The following is a 24,040-nucleotide window of genomic DNA, read 5'->3' as shown; positions in this document are numbered from 1 at the left end:
TATCCTGACAGAAGTTTTCCCTTGCTTCTTACCCTTTCCTTTGCTTAGAGAAAAGGTATTTAAGAAGTTGGGATTCCCCCATTAATTGCTGGAGGCTGGAGGCTGGATGCTGGATGCTATCCACTGGATTCTTTGAGATGACAGTCTCTTCCAGCCCTGGGACCGACATGGATTCCCTGGTCCCAGTATATCATTATCTCTGTCTGACTGGATAATTTAACATGAAAGTCCTGTCCAGACAATTATACTCTCCCATTATTAAAATATTTAAAACTCTCTAATCTCTCTCCTGCCTCAGTTTCTCTGGCATTACAAAATGCCATATAAATATAATTATTACTAACATTATATGACAGCAATGGCAACACAAAGTTTGGAGTGAATAATGACAAAAATGGAACAAGATTTTAGTAAATCTTGTTAAGATTTGGTTGACAGATCATGATTCTTTCCCAAGAGAGATTTCCTATTGTGATCTATAGCCTTATACTGCTCCCCATGACAAAGTCCCTCCTTTTCCCTCTCTGTAGCTACAGAGGTTGGAACCCATGTGCCAGGTCCTGGAAGGAGGACAGCCTACAATCTGTTTCTTTTACTTGACTAGGAGAAATGGAAGCATCTGTGTGCTAGAAGCAACCACCTGGACATGTTCGAGCACATCAGCCTCGTGACCTTGGACAGCCTTCAGAAATGCATCTTTAGTTATAACAGTGATTGCCAGGAGTGAGTCACAACCCGGTCCTTGGCTTTGGAACCTCAAGAGTTATAGATGGCATTGCACCTGGGAAAAGGGAAATAAAGTACTCCTAGATATGTCACAGAAGAGTCTGGGATGGTCCAGGAGGAGAAATGATTTGACATTAATATGAAGACTAATCATCATTAACAGTGATGTATAGATTTGATTCTCCAATTCCTTACTAGAGATTCAGGGAGTCCCTATCCTTTCATCCCTTTATTAGAGGGTGTCATTCTGCTTTCAACAGCTCCCAGATCAGTCTTTTAAATGACAGTGACAGTATTCCACTATCCATTATTTACAATTCAAGAAACTTCAGCTAAAGGATAGGTGTAATATAACAAATACTGCATTGTGTCATTGATGTGAATTATTGGCATCCCCCAGTGGGAGCTCCATTTATCTTTTTCCCCCCTCCTCAGAATTGCAAAGACTGTTCTTGACTTCCCATCACCACAGTTCAAAATGCTCTAACCTTTTTGTTATCACAACAATGACCAAGGCTCTATGTGGAGTCTGACCCCTTAAGAACAGCTTCTTCCTGATTTTCTCTGGGCAGCAAGAGCAACCAGGCAAAAGGTCCTGTCCATTCCTCTAAATCATGAGCAGCATAATCAATCAAGATAAAATCTTTTTCTAGTTCTTATTCTGAGACAGCTTTGGTATAGACACAGTTCTTGCCTTTGAAGAATTCCCAAACTAGTGAAGGAAATGGGAAACTGGTAGAACATTACAGTTCAGGATGTATGCCTTTAGGAGGTCAAAAAAGGAGTTTACTATGTATTGGGAGATCAGGGAGGGATAGATGGGATGCCTCTGGCAGAAAGTATGATGTAATCAAAGTTTGATTAGAGAATATTGTACTTATAGGCTAGTTAAGAAGCTAAGAGAGGAGCAGTTGTGCAGATAAGTTAAATCTAGGCTCTGAAGAACCTTAAATAACAGGCTTAATATGTTTGAGCTCTGGGAAAGTCATTCTCTGAGGCTCGTGTCATATTTATTAAATGAGGATCACAGTGCCTGCCTGTGACAGAATTAGGAACAATGAATAGGAGTCATAGAGATGCAGATACAGGCTTGATATAACAGAGGTGGGGACTTTAATAAAGAAAGCTATCTCAGAGTGGAACATGCTGCCCAGAAAAGTAGCAGATCTCTCTTCACTGGATATCCTTAAGCAGGACCTGAGGCACACATGAGGGAATTCCCAATAAGATAAAACGCAGATTAGGTACCCTCTGGGATTTCTTTCTACACAGATTCTATGACATAATGGAAGAAAAGTAATCAGAACTTATTGGGGCTCAGTAGGAAGAAGGAATAGGGATGGCTAACTGGAAAGAGGTCATGTCAGTGATGAAAACAGGCAAGTTTGGGTGAGCAATTGGGTTGCAGTTGGGTTGAAAGCGCATTGAAGAGCTTAATCTAGGTTATTTGAAGTCTACAGGGTCAGAGTTCTCTCCCTCTCTGGTTTAACCCTTTACTCTGTCCCTTATACTTTGGACAGGAAGCCAAATTCCTACATCTCAGCCATTCAGGAATTGAGTGCCCTGGTGGCAAGCCGCAACAAGCATCTACTCTTATACTGGGATGGCTTGTACTACCTCACCAGCCAGGGGAGGCACTTCTCCCGGGCCTGTCGCTTGGTACATGACTTCTCAGAAGCTGTCATCCAGGCCCGGCGCCATATCCTTGACACATATGGTCCTGAAGCTTATTTCAGTGACAAAGGCAAAGGCAAGATCATGGATTTCATAGATATTCTGCTGCTGGCCAAGGTTAGTATCAGTGGTGGTGGTGGGGGGGGGTATGGGGGAGGTAGAAAAGCAGAAAGTATTCAGGGAACCTTGGGAGGCTCAGGGGAGGAGGAAAGTCAATCTTAATATATACATTGGGCTTGAATGGGAGTGGGGAAAATATTCATAGACAAGTTTTATGAAACCCGGAGCCCAGCACAGCATGATGAGCCTTCTGCACCCACAATGGGAAACTGAGCTAAACTTGACTATCTTCATCAAAACCCAATTTTCTTTGAAGGACTCAAGCCAATGTCAAACTTAAGTGTGTACTTAGGAAAGGAGAAGGAGGCACATTTAGGGTTAGGGTTAAAGTTTGCTCCTCTTCCATAGTTGTAGAATAACTGCTTCTAGCTGATTATAAGTATATCAAGGAAGTTCTAGGTAAGTCTAAGGTTATCTTTGTGCTGGTTCTGGGCATATTAAATATCTCTGGAATTCAAAATTCATCTAAGTATAAGTTGTAGTTTCAGCCCCAAATTCTAGGTTATTTGAAATCTACAGGGTCAGAGTTCTCTCCCTCCCTGGTTTAGCCCTTTACTCTGTCCCCTATACTTTGTCCAGGAAGCCAAATTCCTACATCTCAGCCATTCTGAAACCCCAAATTCTATTTGGTTCTAGGACTATATCAGTTATTAAATTTAATAGATTATAATCCTTTTCGTGTGTATAGTGATTTATTCTTTACAAAGCTCTTCCACATAAAATCAGATCTTTAAATCTGAGAGGAACATTAAGTATCATCTACTGTAGCCTCTTCTTTCTGCAGATGAGGAAAGTGAGATCCATGGAAGATAAGTGATTTTCCAAAATAATACAGGTAGGACATAGCATAGTCAAAATGTTAACAGGTCATATTCCAAGTCATCTCCATTCTTAGTATGTGTATCAAGCTCCTTTGTTCTAAGTTTGTTTTGAACAATCAAGGTCCTTTGTGCTAAGCTTGTTTTGAATAATATCTATTGTTAATTCTATATATTGAGAAGGACAATCATCTCTCGTGTTCTGATTATATCTAAAAGCATCTCTATGATTGTATCTCTCAAGAAAATTTCCTTCTTTCAAGAAGAATGCCTAGAAGTGCAGTTAAGTCTTTTGGATTCTAGGTATGACTAGGAATAGCTAGATGGTTCTAGGCACATCTAGGAAGTCTAGGTTACTATTAACAACCAAGGGCTGTAGGATACAAATGCTAGACAACATGGAGGAAAATATATAGAACTGTTTGAAAATGGAATCATAACAATCAGAAAAAATGTCTAGTAGTATCCCTATGACTGATGCTAGATCTCTGGAAGTAGATAAAGCTCATGCTTGGGTAAGGGTTCGTCCCAAATAAAAGATTCTATGATTTGGAGTATTCCAAGAAGCTCTCATGCACAATGTTTGCTTGCAGGTATATATCATAGCCTTTTTTGCATTCTATGCTCTTCAGAGAATCTCTAGGGAGTGACTGAAAGTGCAACATGGAAGACAATAGCTTTAGGTATATAAGTTGGTGATATATATATTAGTGTTGGTCTCTTCAATTCTACATATAATAAAATAATTTTTAGATTTATTAGAAGTGACTGGGAATAGGAGGTGATACTGCTTGGGGCTCTGAGCAGAATTGTTCAAGGAAAGAGAAAACACCAAGAAGCTATAGTTTCTTGGGAACCTATTCCAGGATGAGGATGGGAAGCCTCTGTCAGACAAGGACATACAAGCAGAAGCTGACACCTTTATGTTTGAAGGTAAGGGTCACATGGAAAGAGAGAGAAATGGGGTGGGAGGAGATGATGATGAAATTTCCTATCTAGCTTTTAGCCCCAGTATCAGTCCCACTGAATATAGCTTGTATCAGAACTACTCTAGAGTGAGTTATTCTCCTAATCTGGAACTGATCAGGAAGAGGTATTCTTCCTTTCCATAGAGCAATAATGGGCATCCCCAACCATCATACCATCCCTCTGAATTCCTCTTTTCTCTCTACTCTCCCTAGGGTATGACACAACTGCAAGTGGAATCTCCTGGGTCCTCTATAACCTGGCACAGCATCAGGAACATCAGGATCATTGTCGACAGGAGATACAGGAACTCCTGAGGAGACGTCAACCAAATGAAATTAAGTGGTCAGTATGGACTGAGGCTGGGAATAAAGACCAAGATGTGTGGTGAGTTGTCCAATAGGAGTAATGAAGAAAGGAGAGGTCCAATTCATCTTATGTACTAAACTAAACTAAAACTAAAACACTCATAAAAGAACCACTCCAAATCTCATCTCATCTTGGCTGACACTTTAGAAGATGCTTCTTTTTCCATTGAAATTAGTCTTCCCACTCTATATATGACAGACATGAAGATATCCCAAAGCAGCTAGGATATCTATACTACCACTTTTTAAAATCTTTTCACAGCTATCACTCAAGTCTACAAAGCAGGTAGACTTCTATATCAAAAAAAAAAAAAAAAAAAGACCAAAACAACAACAACCCTTCCCATATCGTATGTATCTTCTTTTATTAAGCAATAATCTTATCTGGTTTTCACAACTTCTTACTGTGAGAGACTTCAAAACCAGAATGTTAGGGTCCTAAAAACTATTCCCACCATCTTTCCTGATCTCTCCCTCTTTACCACCATGGGGATGATAAGCCTGTTATCCCTAGGGATGATCTGTCCCAGATGCCCTTCCTATCTATGTGTATCAAAGAGAGCCTGCGGTTGTACCCACCAGTTGTAACTGTCATCCGCTGCTGCACCAAGGATATTCAGCTGCCTGATGGTCACATCATTCCAAAAGGTACCACCTGTCATACTATAAAAGGAGGAAGTATTTTGGGGTGATAGATGAGGACGGGAGTTTAAGAGGGGAGGGCATAAATACACATAGCCTTTAAAACCTCTATAAGTTTTCCAATGGGATGATGCCAATGGGAGCCAAAATGAGGAAAATGAGGGCCATGCCTATGAATATAGGTAAAAAAGTTGGGGAAGGGTTACATCAGTCAATCAGTAGACATTTATTAAGTATGTAATAACTGCCAGGAACTATGCTGAGAGCTAACTATACAAAGAAAGGTAAAACTCCCTGCTCACAATTTAATCAGGAAGAAAATAGATAAGCATAAACAAACTAAATATGATTTGCCATATGACTTTGAATAAAATAAGCTTTTCTTTTCTCAATTTCTTCTCATATACCATGGGGCTAATGCTTGCAACTTACTACCTTGACATAGATTTATTATTTAAAAAGTTCCCCAATTTCACTGTAGTTGGAGAGATGTGTTCCTTATTTTGACCCAGAGTTATAAGCCAGTACTCTGAAAACATTTTCCACAAGAAACATTTTCTTCTCTCTTCCATCCTTCCATAACAGGCATTAGCTGTCTTGTCAACATCTTTGGAATCCACCACAATCCAACTGTGTGGACCAACCCTGAGGTAGCAACACCAATTCTTTCCCTCATGAATAGGGGACAGGGATACCCATCTAAGATGAACCTGAGTTCCAGCACAGATCCTACAGTAGAAAGATCCACCTGAACATAATCCTCAAGACAAGTCTGGGGAGGGCAGAAAATATTTCACCATCTCCCTTCTCACCCCCAAGAGGATTCTGCTTTGAATTTGCTTTTTCCTGAGAGTAGTTTATCTGCTCTGATTATGATCTCTTTCTTTAGAGGGAGTCTGTTAGTTTGGAGTAAACATGGCCTTGAACTTTCTCTTACTGTTCCACCCTTGCTCCATCCTGCAGGTCTTTAACCCATACCGCTTTGACTCCAACAACTCTCAGAAGATGTCACCACTGGCATTTATGCCCTTCTCAGCTGGACCCAGGTGAGGCAATATCCTTGTTTACCAAATATCCTCCCTAAATTCTGTAAAAAATGGACTATATTAGTAAATCTTAGTAGGCAGTTCTAATCCTTCATAAAATACCCATGCCTTTGACCCTGGAATCTATCTTCAGGGAATCCCCACTATATTCCAGTCCCATCCTTAATTTTGGAAGATCCTTAAATTAAGATTTGCTCAGTCCAATTATTTTTGTACAGCAAAATAACTGTTTGGACATGTATACTAATATTGCATTTAATTTATACTTTAACATATTTAACATGCCATCTGGGGGAAAGGGTGGGGAGAAAGAGGGGAAAAATTAGAACAAAAGGTTTGGCAATTGTCAATGCTGTAAAATTACCCGTGCATATAACTTGTAAATAAAAAGCTATAATAAAAAAATTAGGATTTGCTCAAGATCTGAGGGTTGGAGAGATCTTCATCATTCTGCTTCCCTTGACAGGAATTGCATTGGCAAGAATTTTGCCATGGCAGAGATGAAGGTTGTGCTGGCCCTCACCTTATTGCACTTCCGGGTCTTCTCAGATGGATACCTATCTCAAAGGAAGCCAGAACTGATTCTCAGGGCTAAAGATGGACTGTGGCTGAAGGTAGAACCAATTCTGGATCCCTGCAGCCCTGGACCATACCTGGCAAAAGTACCCCAGGAATAATGGAGAGGCATTTTCTCTTAACATAGGCATAGGGTAGTCATAGGATTCTGATGACTGCCTGCTTTTCAAATCAGGACTATTTTGATTGTGATTCTCCTGAATAAAATGTATCCTGTACATTGATTTTTGGGTTTTTGTCTTTGTTCCAAGAAGGTTGGGAATAGAAACCAAGCATATATTCCTAGCTTCAATAACTGGAAAACAGCTATTGTGCCTTTATTTTGGGAAGAAGTGATTGAGATGATTCATCCTTTAGGAATTTATTGAACTTGATTATCTCAGAGACATTTTGATTTTGAGAACTTGTTGTCTAGAAGGATATCAGTATGGACACAGAGAAGAGCAAAATAAAGGAAAAACAGGAGACTAAAAAATACATATACTTTAGCCTCTACCAAATTCCTGGAATCTATAACTTTAAGCCTAAGGCTAACCAACTATAATATCTGAGGACTTACCTTAGAAAGTTGGAATAAGTGGCTTCTAAGGTACTTCTAGCTCTTAAATTATTAAATACTCTAACCAATCAGCGCTACTGACCAATCAGGGGCATTGATAAAAATCAGATTCACAGAAATCCAAAATGAGAAGAATCAAGTTAAGCCTAGATCTGAATAAGAATCTTTTTAGCAGCCCTGACAAGTGATTATTCTGACTTCTGGGAACACTTTGCATTTCACCTTCCCATATTACTTTTGTTTTCCTTTCAATTAATCCTTATCTCTCATTACTCAATCAATTAATAAACATAGTTAAGAATCTACCATGTGGTAAGGACACCAAAAGACAATCTTCACCCTTATGATCTAATGGGCTAGAGAATGAACAAATAATTATAAACAAACTATATACACATAAAGAAGAAATAATTCAGAGAGGGAAGTCACTAAAAATGAGACATTGAGAAAGGGTTCCTATAGGAGATGGTTTTTAGTTGGGACTTAAAAGAAACTAGGGAAGACAATAAGCAGAAGTGAGGAGGGAGAGCATCATAGACTGGAGGACAGAAAAAAATCCCCAGAGTTGAAAAATGGAGTTTCTTAATCATGGAATGAATAAGGAGGCCAACATTCCTGGGTCAAAGAGTATGTTACGGAAAGTAAGAAAACTAGAAAGCTGCTTCTTGATAATTCAGATCCTGCATCAGGTTCAGGCTTGAGAAGTTGTGTGCCTCATGATCTATGAAATCATTAATTTCTACCATTCACGTGGGCTTTCTTCAAACCTTGCTTGTTATTGCTCTTCTCTGTGTCCATACTGATACCCTTCTAGACAACAGATTCTCAAAATCAAAATATCTCTGAGATAATCAAATTCAATAAATTCCTAAAGGATGAATCATCTCATCACTTCTTCCCAAAATAAAGGCACATTAAATTATTAGATATATTTAATTGTTTTAAAAAAAGTCTTCTCATATCCTATGTCCTTATAATTTTGTCACACTGAACCTAATTCTGTTGTTCAGAATCAATAAAAATAAATTTTATTCTCCATCCACAGGAAAACTATTTCCATGTAGCCCTTCAGGATCTTGATAATAATAGGAATGGATGGCAATTGAACTGACAGATTCAAGGGACATAGTAGAAGACCAGTTCACTTTAGGGCCAAATTTGAGAATTTAACCATTAATAGAAGGTTCAGGGGGGAAATGAAACAAACAAATAGAAAACAACTATTAAAGTGATCTCAGTCTATATCTTTTGGTATATTATGGCTTAATAGAAAGAGCTGCATAGACATTAGCTGACAATCTTATTGAAAAAGTTAAAATCCGCTTCAGATATTAGCACAGTTTAGCTGATCTGAAGACAGCCATAGCTTTGCCTATAAAGGAGATGCTTACTAATCACAGTATCTCCAATACACTTGATATTAAGTTGCAAAACACTAAACATAGCATCTCAGCTGAGGAATATAACTGAGGAAGAACTTATGGAAAACTGTAGTCCATATTTCTATATAAAAGTATAAGTAAGGCATAGAAAGCAGCAAGATCAGGATGAAATTTAGTCTTGCTTTTATTGGATATCTCAATTTACAATATATCCCCCCAAACTGAAATATCTTTGATATAATCAAGTCCAGTTCATGCCTGAAAGATGAATTATCTCAAATATCACTTTGGGAATTCATTTTCTGGCAAACCAAGTTGGCATTTTTGTCTCAAGTACATGCATCAGTCATGTGTCCATTCAGGATCAAGTCATACCATAAGATACTTCTGCATCTTCAGCTTTGTGTAACTGGTAATTTTATAGCAGGCTCCAGTAACCTTTCCTTGCCTGATCCTTTGTCATGCCAGATGGAATGACTATTTTTACACCCATCTCTCAGGAGCTTTTCCATGATGCTTTTGAGTCTATGTGACCAATAGAATTTTTTTTTTGCTTTGCTTCTGTGAAAAGTATGAGATGGTCTGGGATGAGAGAAAATTGATGTTTCCTGAGTTCAACCACTCTAGCATATGCTCCCAAAAGTTTTCTGTTATTTTAACAATAGATGACAAATTATTTGCTTAGTATGATTAGCACCTAGTACAGTAATTAGTACTTAACACAGCAAAACAAACAAAAATCCAACTCCCTCCCAAAGTCTTCCTTTATAGATCTTAAATTTCCAGCCATCTCTTCATTTGCCACCACGTGTTCTGGTTAGTTTCTTCTTGTTCTTGTTATGGTTGTTATTCTTCTTCTACTACTTGCTGTTTTTCTTTGTTTTTGTTGTTTTCTTGTTGTTTTTATTCTTGTTCTTCTTGTAGTTGTAGTTTTCCTCTTTTTCCTTCTTCATTTACCCCCCTCCTCTTCCTTCTTCTTTTCCTCTTCCTCCTCCTTTTCTTCTTCTTTTTTCTTCTTCTCCTCTTTCTTCTCCTCTTCCTCTTTTCCCTCCTCTTTCCTTTTTCCTCTTCTTATTTTTCACTGCCCATGATAAACTAGTTAATTAGCAGGAAACTTATCATGGAGATTGCTTCAGTTTTTGCTATTCATACCTCATGCCCTCAATTATTTCTGATCCACTGGTTAGAGGACTAGAGAACGAAGTAAAGATTCCCCTTCCTTCCCCCTCCCCCCCATAGCTTCTCTTTATGGAAATCTCGAATTCCTAGACATCTCTTTATTTGCCACTAGCTGCTGGATTTAGTTTCCATTCTATCATCATTATTATGCCCCTACTACTGCATACTCTCTCTCTTCCTCTCTCCACTTTTCAAATTCCTTTTACATATTGTCTTTTCCATTCTAGTGTAAAATAGAAACTTCTTTTTGCTTTGTATCCCTAGAGCTTTGCACAGTGCTTGGCACATAGTGGGTGCTTAATTAATGTTTTTTGTAGTTTTTAATTCATAATAAGTGCTTAATGTTTGTTTACTGATTAACTGTTGTTCTCCACAATATTTCCAGTATAGCTATAATTCCCTGTACTCTCACCTAGTTGATCCATTTCTATTCATCTAGTCTGTTTTGTTTCCCCCAGACTGCAACAAATTAACAAACTCTGCATTTGGACATCTTTAATTACACAACAAGAGGATTTTTTTTCCTTTTCTGAATTATTACACTAAAGTGGAAAGATCTCTCATTCATCATGATTTCATCAGGACTTTCTATCAGACTGCTTTTTTCTTTTTTTTTCTTTTTCTTTTTTTAAAATTCAGACACTCAGACACTTGCCAACATTGTATTTATTCAGCTTTGTGAAAAATCTCAGTTTCTATTGGTTCATCCCCAACAGGACATATTTTTTCCCTTATATTTTTACCACATAGTAGGCATTTAATACCTGCTTGCTGAATTCAGCAGAATTGGAATGAAGCTGGCATGATAGGTTTTTTTCCTTCTTTTCAGTCTCAGTATGAGGTTCATAGAATCATATACTGAAATTTAGAAGGGGCCTTTGAGGTCATCTCAATCTCTGGATTTGAGGAATAAAGAAAGTGAGGACCAACGAGATTAAATGTCCAAGATCACACAACTAACAAGTGGCAAAGCCAGGTATTATGACCCAAAACCCAAAACCTAGCACACTTTCCATAATATCATGCTTTCTCCAGATTAGTTACCAAAGAGATAAAGATACAAGAAGATCTCTGAATGGAACATGATCTATCAGTCCAAAGTCCAATGCCACTCACAGACAAGAACGTTGATTGAACCTCTCCATAAAGAATCCCTCTTCTATTTGACTTTGCCAGAGAACATTAACTGTGACACAAGTCAACACCTTTGATGATCATAAATGTACACCCACACACTTTGCTCATGTTGCTAGTCACCAACACACTTGAACAAAAACCATGTTTCCTCATCTCCATTTGCCTGCTCTTTTCAGATGCCCTTTTCCCTTAGGTTCTATTTTTCTTGGACAATCTTCTTGCCATGGTTTGACCAACTGAGTTGTTCATTCATGCTCTATGCAGTCAAAAGAGAGAGAGAGAGAGAGAGAGGAGAGAGAGAGAGAGAGAGAGAGAGAGAGAAACACTTTCATAACCTAGAATCCTAAGATCACAGAATTAGAAAAAATGTCAGATCATAAACACAGAACAACTCCTAGGAAGGCCCTTAGAACACAGAATGTCAGAACTGAGAGGTACCTAAAAGGAGCTGGGAAAAAAACTTTAAAACAGAAAGTCAAGCAAATAGAATGTTGGATCTGGAAAAATCTTTAGAACATAAAATGCCCAAACTGGGAGGGACCTCTGAACCTAAAATGTCAGATCTGTAACTAAATGTAGAGTATATAAGAACATGTTTAAAGGGACCTTTAAATACAGAACATCAAATGATATATCTAGGAAGGACCTTAGAATACAAAATGTGAAAAGTAGTAGGCATATTGTACAGTAAAGAGCTCATGGACATGCTTGCTACTATTCAGCAATTAATTTCTTGCATTCTTACTTATACACCAAGCAATAAATACTAGAAATAGCCCCTGCCCTCAACAAACTTACCTTCAATTGGATAAAATAACATATATACATGTAAGTATATAAAATATGAGTCCATAGTAAACCAAATATTTCTATTGGCAGATTATAAAACTGGAATATACTCACTGTAAGTTTGCACAAGCCTCTATGGTCATCAGAGACTGAGAATTTCTTAACCTGCATCTCCACTACTCCGATGTTGGACTTACTGGATGAGATTAGTGATTGTGGATCAACAAACACATTCAGAACATTCTGTTCTAAGCCATGACCTACTAATAAAACCCATTTCCTCTTAGAATTGGATTTAATTCAGTACATCTAATCAGATAGTCTTGACAAAATGGTATTGTATTTTACAAAAAAAAGAAAAAAAAATATATATATATATATATACTTCCTAAATATATTGCTTCCTACTTCTCCATCTTGACTTTGCCTCCAATAGATATGTTAAACTCAACAGGTCTGAAACTGACCTCATCTTTCTCCCAAAATTCTCCCCCATTCAAAAACTGGAACCTTTCCCAGTAAGATCTGGAGTGAAGCAAGGTTGCCCACTATCACCATTATTATTTAATATCGTATTAGAAACACTAGCCTCGGCAATAAGAGTCGAGAAAGATATTAAAGGAATTAGAGTAGGCAATGAGGAAACCAAACTATCACTCTTTGCAGATGATATGATGATATATCTAGAGAACCCCAGAGATTCTACTAAAAAGCTATTAGAAATAATTCATAATTTTAGCAAAGTAGCTGGCTACAAAATAAATCCCCATAAATCCTCAGCATTTTTATACATCACCAACAAAACCCAACAGCAAAAGATACAAAGAGAAATTCCATTCAGAATAACTGTTGATATCATAAAATATTTGGGAATCTATCTACCAAAGGAAAGTCAGGAATTATATGAGCAAAACTATAAAAAAGTCTCCACACAAATAAAGTCAGACTTAAATAATTGGAAAAATATTAAGTGCTCTTAGATCGGCCGAGCGAACATAATAAAGATGACAATACTCCCTAAACTAATCTATTTATTTAGCACTATACCAATCAGACTTCCAAGAAAATATTTTAATGATCTAGAAAAAATAACAACAAAATTCATATGGAACAATAAAAAGTCGAGAATCTTAAGGGAATTAATGAAAAAAAATCAAATGAAGGTGGCCTAGCTGTACCTGATCTAAAATTATATTATAAAGCAGCAGTCACCAAAACCATTTGGTATTGGCTAAGAAATAGATTAGTGGATCAGTGAAAAAGGTTAGGTTCACAAGACAGAATAGTCAACTATAGCAATCTAGTGTTTGACAAACCCAAAGCCCCTAACTTCTGGGATAAGAATTCATTATTTGATAAAAACTGCTGGGATAATTGGAAATTAATATGGCAGAAATTAGGCATGGACCCACACTTAACACCATATACCAAGATAAGATCAAAATGGGTCCATGACCTAGGCATAAAGAACGAGATTATAAATAAATTAGAGGAACATAGGATAGTTTATCTCTCAGACTTGTGGAGGAGAAAGAAATTTGTGACCAAAGATGAACTAGAGACCATTACTGATCACAAAATAGAAAATTTTGATTACATCAAATTAAAAAGCCTTTGTACAAATAAAACTAATGCAAACAAGATTAAAAGGGAAGCAACAAACTGGGAAAACATCTTCACAGTTAAAGGTTCTGATAAAGGCTTCATTTCAAAAATATATAGAGAACTGACTCAAATTTATAAGAAATCAAGCCATTCTCCAATTGATAAATGGTCAAAGGATATGAACAGACAATTTTCAGAGGATGAAATTGAAACTATTACCACTCATATGAAAGAGTGTTCCAAATCATTATTGATCAGAGAAATGCAAATTAAGACAACTCTGAGATACCACTACACACCTGTCAGATTGGCTAAGATGACAGGAAAAAATAATGATGAATGTTGGAGGGGATGCGGGAAAACTGGGACACTGATGCATTGTTGGTGGAGTTGTGAACGAATCCAACCATTCTGGAGAGCAATCTGGAATTATGCCCAAAAAGTTATCAAATTGTGCATACCCTTTGATCAAGCAGTGTTTCTATTGGACTTATATCCCAAAGAAATACTAAAGAAGGGAAAGGGACCTGTATGTGCCAAAAATGTTTGTAGCAGCCCTGTTTGTAGTGGCTAGAAACTGGAAAATGAATGGATGCCCATCAATTGGAGAATGGCTGGGTAAATTGTGGTATATGAATGTTATGGAATATTATTATTCTGTAAGAAATGACCAGCAGGATGAATACAGAGAGGCTTGGAGAGACCTACATGGACTGATGCTGAGTGAAATGAGCAGAACCAGGAGATCATTATACACTTCGACAACAATATTGTATGAGGACATATTTTGATGGAAGTGGATTTCTTTGACAAAGAGACCTAACTGAGTTTCAATGGATAAATGACGGACAGAAGCAGCTACAACCAAAGAAAGAATACTGGGAAACGAATGTGAACTATCTGCATTTTTGTTATTCTTCCCGGGTTATTTATACCTTCTGAATCCAATTCTCCCTGTGCAACAAGAGAACTGTTCGGTTCTGCAAACATATATTGTATCTAGGATATACTGCAACATATCCAACATATATAGGACTGCTTGCCATCTAGGGGAAGGGGTGGAGGGAGGGAGGGAAAAATCGGAACAGAAACGAGTGCAAGGGATAATGTTGTAAAAAAAAAATTACCCTGGCATGGATTCTGTCAATATAATTATTATTAAATAAAAATTTAAAAAAATTCTCCCCCATTCTTATCTTGACACATAATAAACATTTAATCAATGCTTGCTGATTAATCGAGATGCATCTTAAAAATCAGAAGTTGTTCATGGGTTCCCTGTGCTTCCACGTTGTGCTCCATGCAGTTCTCTACTTCTCACCAGCATTTTTTTTCTTTTTGTCTTCAGAAGGTGATAAATGCACTTTATATTTTGCCTATTCCATTGCTTTTGAAAAAGATATAGTTCCGAGGTGAAGGGAAAATAGTCCGCCCGCCGGGACCCTGAGCAGAGAGGGGAGGAAGGGGCAGCGGCGAGACAGAGTGTAACTACCCAGCTGTGATAGCAGCGTCCGGGGGGAAAACAAGGGTAACTACGTAGCACAAGCGTTATTTTCCTAACCCCCTTTTCCCAATCAGTGGCTCGGGTCTCGTTAGGGAGTGATGGCGGCGACACCTCTCTTCACCATGTTCTAAGGGACGTGGGACTCAGGTCTGGCGGCAAAGGCCCGGATGCCGTAGAAACACTCTCTCCCTTCTCCCCTCTCCGGGTACCCTTCATGCTACCCGAGAGCCCGATCCGTCTGCGCCGCTGGTGCCGCCACCTTCTCCCACCCCCACCCCCAACCAAGCAATTGAGACCCTACCTGAGGTCCCACTGCAGCCCAGAGTGCGGATGGGAATGGTTTGCAAGCCCCTTAAGGAAGAGACGACTGAGTGTGGTGGTGAAACACTGGAGATACTAGGCAATTCAATAAATGTTTACCGACTGCTTTACAAAGAAGAAAGCGAATTATAGGCTGCGCCTGGTCTCACTAAACCTAGTGCCCCTGCAGGAAGCACCACAAACCTAGTCCTCTTCCAGGAAAAGAAATAGCCATGATCAGAACGTTACTGGATTCTAAAAGCTCAGAAGCTGAGAGAAATGCTGAGAGGTTAAGGACCCCCGTTAAAAATGGGATAGGGAGGGACAGCTAGATGGCTCAGTGGATAGAGCACCAGCCCTGAAGTCAGGAGGACCTGAAATCAAATGTGGTCTCAGACACTTAATACGTACAAGGTGTGTGACTCTGGGCGAGTTACTTAATCCCAATTGCTCATGTGGGGGAAAGGGGGGGGAGAAGGGAAGGAGGGGGAAGGAGGAGCCGAGGGAGGGAGGCGAATGGGATAGGGAGAAAGGATAGAATTTTGATTCTAGAATTCTACTGGAATTCCGTTCAAGTATTGACAAATTATATCCTTGAAATTGTTATCTGAAAAAAGTCCATGGAATCTCGCATTCATGCAAATATCTCTATTGATTCTTTAGGGAGAGACTGTGATGAAAGAAAGCATGGTTTGTGCTATGATATCTGTTTTTTTTGTAAAAGGCTTTTTTTTCTTTTAAAAATGCTTTACCATTTTTTTCACTTTTCTGTATTAATCCTTATGGTACCTTCCCTCGTGACAAAGAAGTAGAACTAAGCCAAAGAAACTTAATCCTTGATAATTTCTAAATGGTTCTGCCTCATTTGGTAATATGCCACCCCTCTATTGAGAGGATTTATTACACTAAGTTGAATTATTATGACTTTGTGTTGTTTTCTATAATATTATCATGTTTGCTGTCTTTTAAGTCTTCTGCTCACTTCATTATGTATAATTTCAAACAACTTCCCAAGTTTCTTAGAATACCTTATTTTAATCATTTCTTAAGGCAAAATAATATTTCATTAAATTTATGCAGCATAATTCAATCACTTTCTAATAAATACGAACATACTTTGTTTCCAGGTATGTTTGGGGGTTTGCTACCTTTAAAAATACACTATACATACTAAAGTATATATAGGCTCTATCTGTCTTTAACTTACATTACATGCCAGAAACTTTTGTTGCTGTATCAAAGGGCATAAACTATTTAGTCATTTTCCCATCATAATTCCAAATTGGTTTCCATAATGATTGGAACAATTTACAATTTTTATTAAGCTTAATTTTAAAGATTTTTGTGGTATACTTTCATATGCAGTACTTTGTTTTTAAAATATTAGGCTATAGTCCTTTTTGTAGTGGCTAGAAATTGGAAATTGAATGGACGCCCATCAGTTGGAGAATGGCTCGGAATAAGTTGTGGTATACAATAATGGAATATTATTCTTCTGAAGAAATGACCAGCAGGATGATTTCAGAAAGGCCTGGAGAGACTTACATGAACTGATGCTGAGTGAAATGAGCAGGACCAGGAGATCATTATATACTTCAACAACAATACTATGTGATGATCATTTCTGATGGACATGGCTCTCTTCAACAATGAGATGAACGAAATCAGTTCCATTTGTTCAATAATGAAGAGAACCAGCTACACCCAGCGAAAGACTATGAGAAATGAGTGTGAACCTGTGAACCACAACATAGCATTTCCACTCCTGTTTTTGTCCACTTGCATTTTTTATTTCTTTCTCAAGCTATTCTTACCTTATTTCTAAATCCGATTTTTCTTATGCAGCAAAATAACTGTATGGATATGTATACATATATTGTATTTAATATATACTTTAACATAATTAACATGTATTGGTCTACCTGCCATCTAGGAGAGGGGGTGGGAGGAAGGAGGGGAAAAGTTGGAAGAGAAGGTTTTGCAAGGGTCAGTGCTGAAAAATTACCCATGCATATATCTTGTAAATAAAAAGTTATAATTAAAAATTAAAATAAAATAAAATATTAGGCCATTTTTATTTGATTTTTCTTATGCAACAAGATACTTATGCCTATGTTGGATTTACACATATTTTCACAATGTTTAATATATATTGGATTACTTGCCAACTAGGGGAGAGAGTGGAGAGAAGGGGGGAGGAAACGGAATTAAAGGTTTTGCAAGGGTCAATGGTGAAAAAATATTCTTGCATATGTTTGAAAATAAAAAGCTTCAATTAAAAAACAAAAAATAGAATAAACCAATCATATTTTCAAATAAAGATTTCCAAGCAAAAAGAAAAAGATATAATAAATTCTTCCAGAGCTATCTTCCTCTTGAGTCCCAACCTACCAAATCTCAACATAATGTCTCTCCTTATTTTACAAGTTCTTATTCTATATGATGATCCAAACATGTGTGTTTGTATGTAGAGATCTTATGTTTTTATTGATAGCTTGTTCTTTGACACTGTTATTTGGCTTCCCAAATTGTACCCATTACAGACATTGCAGAATTATGTGACTGTTTTTCTTCTTTCCCTTGCCCTTTTCAATTTAAAGTTCTCTTAAAGTAGAGCCCACTGTTCATCATACTAGATTGGTCAATCTAGTATGTTACTTCCATTCATGATGTAGTTTCCAGAGAAATTAAAAATCTCTTGGTGACCATTTCCCTTGTCGGGAGAATTCCTTTGAATCAGGCATGAATTTCAACCCTTCTGTAGAATCACCATGATTTCTAATGCACAAAATTTACTAGACAGGTTATCCATACTCATGATAATTCTTTAGAACAAGAAACTCTGAGCTGGTAAAGAAAGCATTCCATAGGAAATAATTCAGGGTTTCCTGAAAACATGAACTGGCATGCTAATCTACCTCATTTCATATATTCAAAATTCAGCTGTTCATACACATTTTAGTTTTTTAGTCATTCATGGTGCTGCTAAGCAATAACAAGACAGATAAGCAATGGAGAAGGACAAAGTATATCATGATTCAGATTGTGCACTGCCTCATGGAGTATTCTCAGCTGCTCAGCAGTGACTCAAGAGCCATATTTCAAATCATCAATAAGTATTTGTTAAGCATCTATTATCTGCCATGCCTAATTCACAAGGAGTTTACATCATGAAAGGAGATTAAGATTCCTACCATGAGGAGAGCAGGATAACGGGTCATGAAGCTAGTTACATAAAAGACCATTATAAATAGTGAATAAGAAAGTAAACTCATGATTTAAGCAGATATCCAAAAAAGTTCTACAGAGTAAAATATGCCAGAAAATACATGTGTGGGTTAGTTCTTTAGATGAAAATAAAAAAAGATTTATTCAATTATGTTTGTGTGTTTACAAATACATCTTATTGATATGGATGTTTTAGATGATAGTGCTATCTATACCGAATGAAAGAAATGAAAATTGTTCTGATTTTTAGATTTTATTTGTAGTTTTCTTGTCTGAGTGGGATATGTCCCACTATGACCTGCAGTAACCTATTTCTCTTCACATTGGGGGAGAATTCTTTGAATATTTTAGGGTTGTTTGTTTTGTTTTGTTTTGTTTTGCTATCAAAGGTAATATAAGGGAGGGTTTTTTTTTTCTTGGCTGTTGGGCTTTTTTTATTTTTAATTAAATAATAAAAGTAAAGCAGCATATTGCCAGAAAATGAGGTGATCTTCCATCCTCCATTTGCTTTTTTTCTGTTAGCTTAAGCAGATATTCAGTTGAGGGTTAGAAAGTAATGATAGTTTTTAAACCCCCACCCTGAATTCAAGTGCATCAGTTGTGTCCTGGTGAGAAGATATGATCTTAAAGGTTAAGATTTATGGGGATTTATTTTGTAGCCAGCTACTTTGCTAAAATTATGAATTATTTCCAATAGCTTTTTAGTAGAATCTCTGGGGTTCTCTAGGTATACTATCATATCATCTGCAAAGAGTGATAGTTTGGTTTCCTCATTGCCTACTCTAATTCCTTTAATATCTTTCTCGACTCTTATTGCCGAGGCTAGTGTTTCTAATACGATATTAAATAATAATGGTGATAGTGGGCAACCTTGCTTCACTCCAGATCTTACTGGAAAGGTTCCAGTTTTTCCCCATTGCATATGATGCTTACTGATGGTTTTAAATATATGCTCCTGACTATTTTAAGGAAAAGTCCATTTATTCCTATGCTCTCAAGTGTTTTTATTAGGAATGGATGTTGGATTTTATCAAATGCTTTTTCTGCATCTATTGAGATGATCATATGGTTTTTGTTTGTTTGGTTATTGATATAGTCAATTATGCTAATAGTTTTCCTAATATTGAACCAGCCCTGCATTCCTGGTATAAATCCTACTTGGTCATAGTGTATTATCCTGGTGACGATTTTCTGTAATCTTTTTGCTAATATTTTATTTAAGATTTTAGCATCAATATTCATTAGGGAGATTGGTCTATAATTTTCTTTCTCTGTTTTCAGCCTACCTGGTTTAGGTATCAGTACCATGTCTGTGTCATAAAAGGAGTTTGGTAGGACTCCTTCAATCCCTATTTTTTCAAATAGTTTATATAACATTGGAGTTAATTGTTCTTTAAATGTTTGGTAGAATTCACATGTAAATCCATCTGGTCCTGGGGATTTTTTCTTAGGGAGTTGATTGATAGTTTGTTCTATTTCTTTTTCTGAGATGGGACTGTTTAGGATATTTACTTCTTCCTCGGTTAGTTTGGGCAAGCTATATTTTTGGAGGTATTTTTCTATTTCTTTTAAGTTGTCGAATTTATTGGCATAAAGTTGGGCAAAGTAACTCCTAATTATTGCTCTAATTTCCTCTTCATTAGTGGCGAGTTCTCCCTTTTCATTTTTAAGACTAACAATTTGATTTTCCTCTTTCCTTTTTTTAATCAGATTTACTAAGGGTTTGTCTATTTTGTTGGTTTTTTCATAGAACCAACTCTTAGTTTTATTAATTAATTCAATAGTTTTTTACTTTCAATTTTATTGATCTCACCTTTTATTTTTAGAATTTCAAGTTTAGTGTTTGACTGGGGGTTTTTAATTTGTTCCTTTTCTAGCATTTTTAGTTGCAAACCCAATTCATTGACCTTCTCTTTCTCTATTTTATACAAATAGGCCTTTGTATAAAAGGCTTTGGCTGCATCCCATACATTTTGGTATGATGTCTCATTATTATCATTTTCTTGGGTGAAGTTATTAATTATGTCTATGATTTGCTGTTTCACCCAATCATTCTTTAGTATGAGATTATTTAATTTCCAATTACTTTTTGGTCTACTTCCCCCTGGTTTTTTGTTGAATGTAATTTTCATTGCATCGTGGTCTGAAAAGGATGCATTTACTATTTCTGCCTTACTGCATTTGAGTTTGAGGTTTTTATGTCCTAATATATGGTCAATTTTTGTGTAGGTTCCATGAACTGCTGAAAAGAAAGTGTATTCCTTTCTGTCTCCATTACATTTTCTCCAGAGATCTATCATAGCTAACTTTTCTAATATTCTATTTACCTCTTTGACTTCTTTCTTATTTATTTTGTGGTTTGATTTATCTAATTCTGAGAGTGCAAGGTTAAGATCTCCCACTATTATAGTTTTACTGTCTATTTCTTCTTGCAGCTCTCTTAATTTCTCTTTTAAGAATTTAGATGCTACACCACTTTATATGTTTAATATAGATAGTGTTTCATTATCCATGCTACCTTTTAGCAAGATATAGTACCCTTCCTTATCTCTTTTAATTAGATCAATTTTTGCTTTAGCTTGATCTGAGATCAGGATGGCTACCCCTGCTTTTTTGACTTCACCTGAAGCATAGTAGATTTTGCTCCAACCTTTTACCTTTAACCTGAATGTATCTCCCCGCTTCGGGTATGTTTCCTGTAAACAACATATTGTAGGATTCTGGCTTTTAATCCATTCTGCTAACCGCTTCCTCTTTATGGGGGAGTTTACCCCATTCACATTTATGGTTAGAATGACCAATTCTGTATTACTTGCCATCTTGTTAACCCCAGTTTACGCTTCTGCAAACATATATTGTATCTAGGATATACTGCAACATATCCAACATATATAGGACTGCTTGCCATCTAGGGGAGGGGGTGGAGGGAGGGAGGGAAAAAAAATCGGAACAGAAACGAGTGTCAATATAAAGTAATTATTAAATAAAAATTTTAAAAAAAGGTTAAGATTAAGCAGTTATCTAACAGTAAGATAGGTGAGAAGTTTCGTGCCATTGTTTAGCCATTGATAGTTCTAAGAGTGCCTGAATGATCTTATATTCTCTTAATGATTATATGAATGTTTACAAATGTAAGTAGAATTGGATATGAAATTTTTTCTTTCATAGAGCATCCAAAATGAATGCTATCTATCAAGTGAAAGGAGTTACTCCTTTCTTAGATCCTTAGATAGTTCAACCTCAGAAATTTGGAACAATCTGCCCTGTGCCCCAGGAGCAGAATACAACTTTTAAAAATGAGGGAAAAAAAGCAAAACTAACTCTGACTATAGAAACTGCTATGGAGAAAGGGAAGATCAGAACACAAACCCAGGAGAGGAGAATAAAGGCAAAATACATTCAGGTGAAGCCTCATAGTGGGATATGAACTGGTCTCCAGGCTCTCTTGGAAGAATTCAAAAAGGATTTTTAGAAAGAAATAGAAGAAAAATAGTGGGAAGAAATAAGAGTTGTTTAGAAGAATTATGAAAATTTTGGGAAGAAACCAACAGAAACTGACTAAAAGAAAACAACTCCTTAAAAAATAAATTTGGTGAAATGGGGAAAAAACACCTTAAAAATAGAATTGGTGAAATAGAAAAAAATCCACTGAACAAAACAACTCCTTACAATTGTTCAAATGCAAAAGGAGATAAGAAAAATAGCTAACTGAAGAAAAGTATTCCCTAAAAATTGGAATTTTACAAATGGAAGCACATGACTCAATGATAAAGCAAGAATCAGTCAGACAAAATTAAAAAAAAAAAGAATTTGAAATATCTCATTGGAAAAACTGACCTAGAAAATAAAACCAGGAGAGACAATCTAAGAATTATTGAAGAAGGCCATGATAAAAGAAAAGAGCCTGGATAATAAATTTCAAGAAATCATCAAGGAAAATTGCCCTTTTATCATAGAACCAAAGGGTACAATAGTCATTGAAAGAGTCCATGGATCACCTGAAAAAAACTCCAAAATGGAAACTCCAAAATTATAGCTAAATTTCAGAATTATCAAATCAAGGAGATGATATTATGAGCAGCCAGAAAGAAATAATATAAATAGGGAGAAGCTACAATCAGGATTACCCAGGACCTAGCAGCTTCCACTTTTAAGTATTAAAGGACCTGGAATAAGATATTCCACAAATCAAAGACTATAACCAAGAGTCAACTATCCAACAAAACTAAGCATTATCTTTCAGGGAAAAAATGGATAGTCAATGAAATAGATGTAATTCAGTCATTTTTTATGAAAAAACACAGAGCTAAACAGAAAATATGATCTTCAAATACAAGACTCAAGAGAAGAATAAGTAGGTAAAAAAGGAAGAAAAAATAAAATGTTTTATGTCCCTACATGGGAAGATGATATGTGCAACTATTGAGAACTTTGTCTTAGAGAGTGTAGGTATAAGTTGGCTTTAATGTAGTGATATAAAAAAGAAATTACGGGGGGGAAATGATTGCACTGGAAGAAAAAGAGAAGGCAGGTAAAATAGGATTAAAATACATCACATAAAGAGGCATGAAAAACCTATTACAGTTGAGGGAAAGGAGGGAGAAGAATGAGCATCATTTAAAACTTAATATCATTGGATTGGGCTCAAAAAGTGAATAACATATTGTTGGAATCTTTACAAACTATTAAGTCATTAGAGTTGATAGAGACAATAATTATATAATTTAGCATGGTTCAGTATGATTGATCTGATCCTACAAGGAGATGTTTTGGGCCAGAAGAAACAAGATACTAAGTGGAACTGAGGCAATATACCAAAACTTATAGAGTGCAGCTGAACCAGTTTATAGGGAAATTTTTATATATCTAGATGCTTACATGAATAGAACAGAGAAAAAGAAAATCAATTATATAACATGAAACTAAAAAAACTAGAAAAAGAACAAATGGAACCAAAATGGAAATTCTGAAAATCAAAGGAGAAATTAATAAAATTGAAAGTAAGAAAATTATTGAACAAATAAACAAAATTAAGAGTTGGTTTTATTGGGGGAAAAAACCACAAATTTTTAGATTAGAAAAAGGAAAGAAGAAAACCTAATTATGAGTATCAAAAATGAAAAAGGGTGAACTTACCATCAATGAAAAGGAAATTAAAGCAATACAAATTTCCCCATTTGTATGGCAATAAATCTGATAATTTAAGTAAAATGGATGAATACTCACAAAAATATAGATTTCCCAGAGTTGTGAATGGATCCAACCATTCTGGAGAGCAATTCAGAACTATGTTCAAGAAGTTGTCAAACTGTGCATACCCTTTGATCCAGCAGTGTTACTACTAGGTTTATATCCCAAAGAGATCTTAAAGAAAAGAAAGGGACCTATATGTGCAAAAATGTTTGTGGCAGGCTTTTTTGT

The 24,040-nt window shown here is 36.4% G+C and overlaps 2 protein-coding genes across 4 annotated transcripts in view; one reads left to right on the top strand and one right to left on the bottom strand.

Moving 5' to 3' along the window:
* The window catches only part of LOC127545030 (cytochrome P450 4F3-like), a 98,302-nt gene extending 82,574 nt beyond the window's left edge, over window positions 1-15,728 (bottom strand). For 2 of the 3 annotated variants that reach the window (XM_051972047.1, XM_051972046.1), the window contains exon 1: window positions 12,097-12,165. In XM_051972047.1, the coding sequence (XP_051828007.1) occupies window positions 12,097-12,125 (29 nt within the window). In that variant the 5' untranslated portion in view covers window positions 12,126-12,165. Of the gene's footprint in view, window positions 1-12,096; window positions 12,166-15,392 lie in introns of those variants that run through there. The other variant, XM_051972049.1, reaches the window with a different exon arrangement.
* On the top strand, window positions 619-7,140 carry LOC127545034 (cytochrome P450 4F3-like). The gene is made up of 8 exons (XM_051972056.1): window positions 619-723; window positions 2,247-2,517; window positions 4,205-4,271; window positions 4,520-4,649; window positions 5,187-5,320; window positions 5,900-5,964; window positions 6,278-6,360; window positions 6,827-7,140. The coding sequence occupies exons 1-8, from the start codon at window positions 647-649 to the stop codon at window positions 7,035-7,037; spliced, it is 1,038 nt and encodes a 345-aa protein (XP_051828016.1). The 5' UTR covers window positions 619-646; the 3' UTR covers window positions 7,038-7,140.
* Window positions 15,729-24,040: the final 8,312 nt, after the last annotated feature.

The sequence above is a fragment of the Antechinus flavipes genome, chromosome 1 (assembly GCF_016432865.1).
Source record: "Antechinus flavipes isolate AdamAnt ecotype Samford, QLD, Australia chromosome 1, AdamAnt_v2, whole genome shotgun sequence".
NCBI lineage: Eukaryota > Metazoa > Chordata > Mammalia > Dasyuromorphia > Dasyuridae > Antechinus > Antechinus flavipes.
The sequence above is the reverse complement of the archived record's forward strand: the minus strand, read 5'-3'. Positions and strand labels throughout refer to the sequence as shown.

Excerpts from the sequence above, each read along its gene's own strand:
- LOC127545034 (XM_051972056.1), top strand. The coding sequence starts at position 647 with ATGTTCGAGCACATCAGCCTCGTGACCTTGGACAGCCTTCAGAAATGC. Across the intron at positions 724-2,246 it reads TATAACAGTGATTGCCAGGA|GAAGCCAAATTCCTACATCT; the intron begins GTGAGTCACAAC and ends TACTTTGGACAG. Across the intron at positions 5,321-5,899 it reads TGGTCACATCATTCCAAAAG|GCATTAGCTGTCTTGTCAAC; the intron begins GTACCACCTGTC and ends CTTCCATAACAG.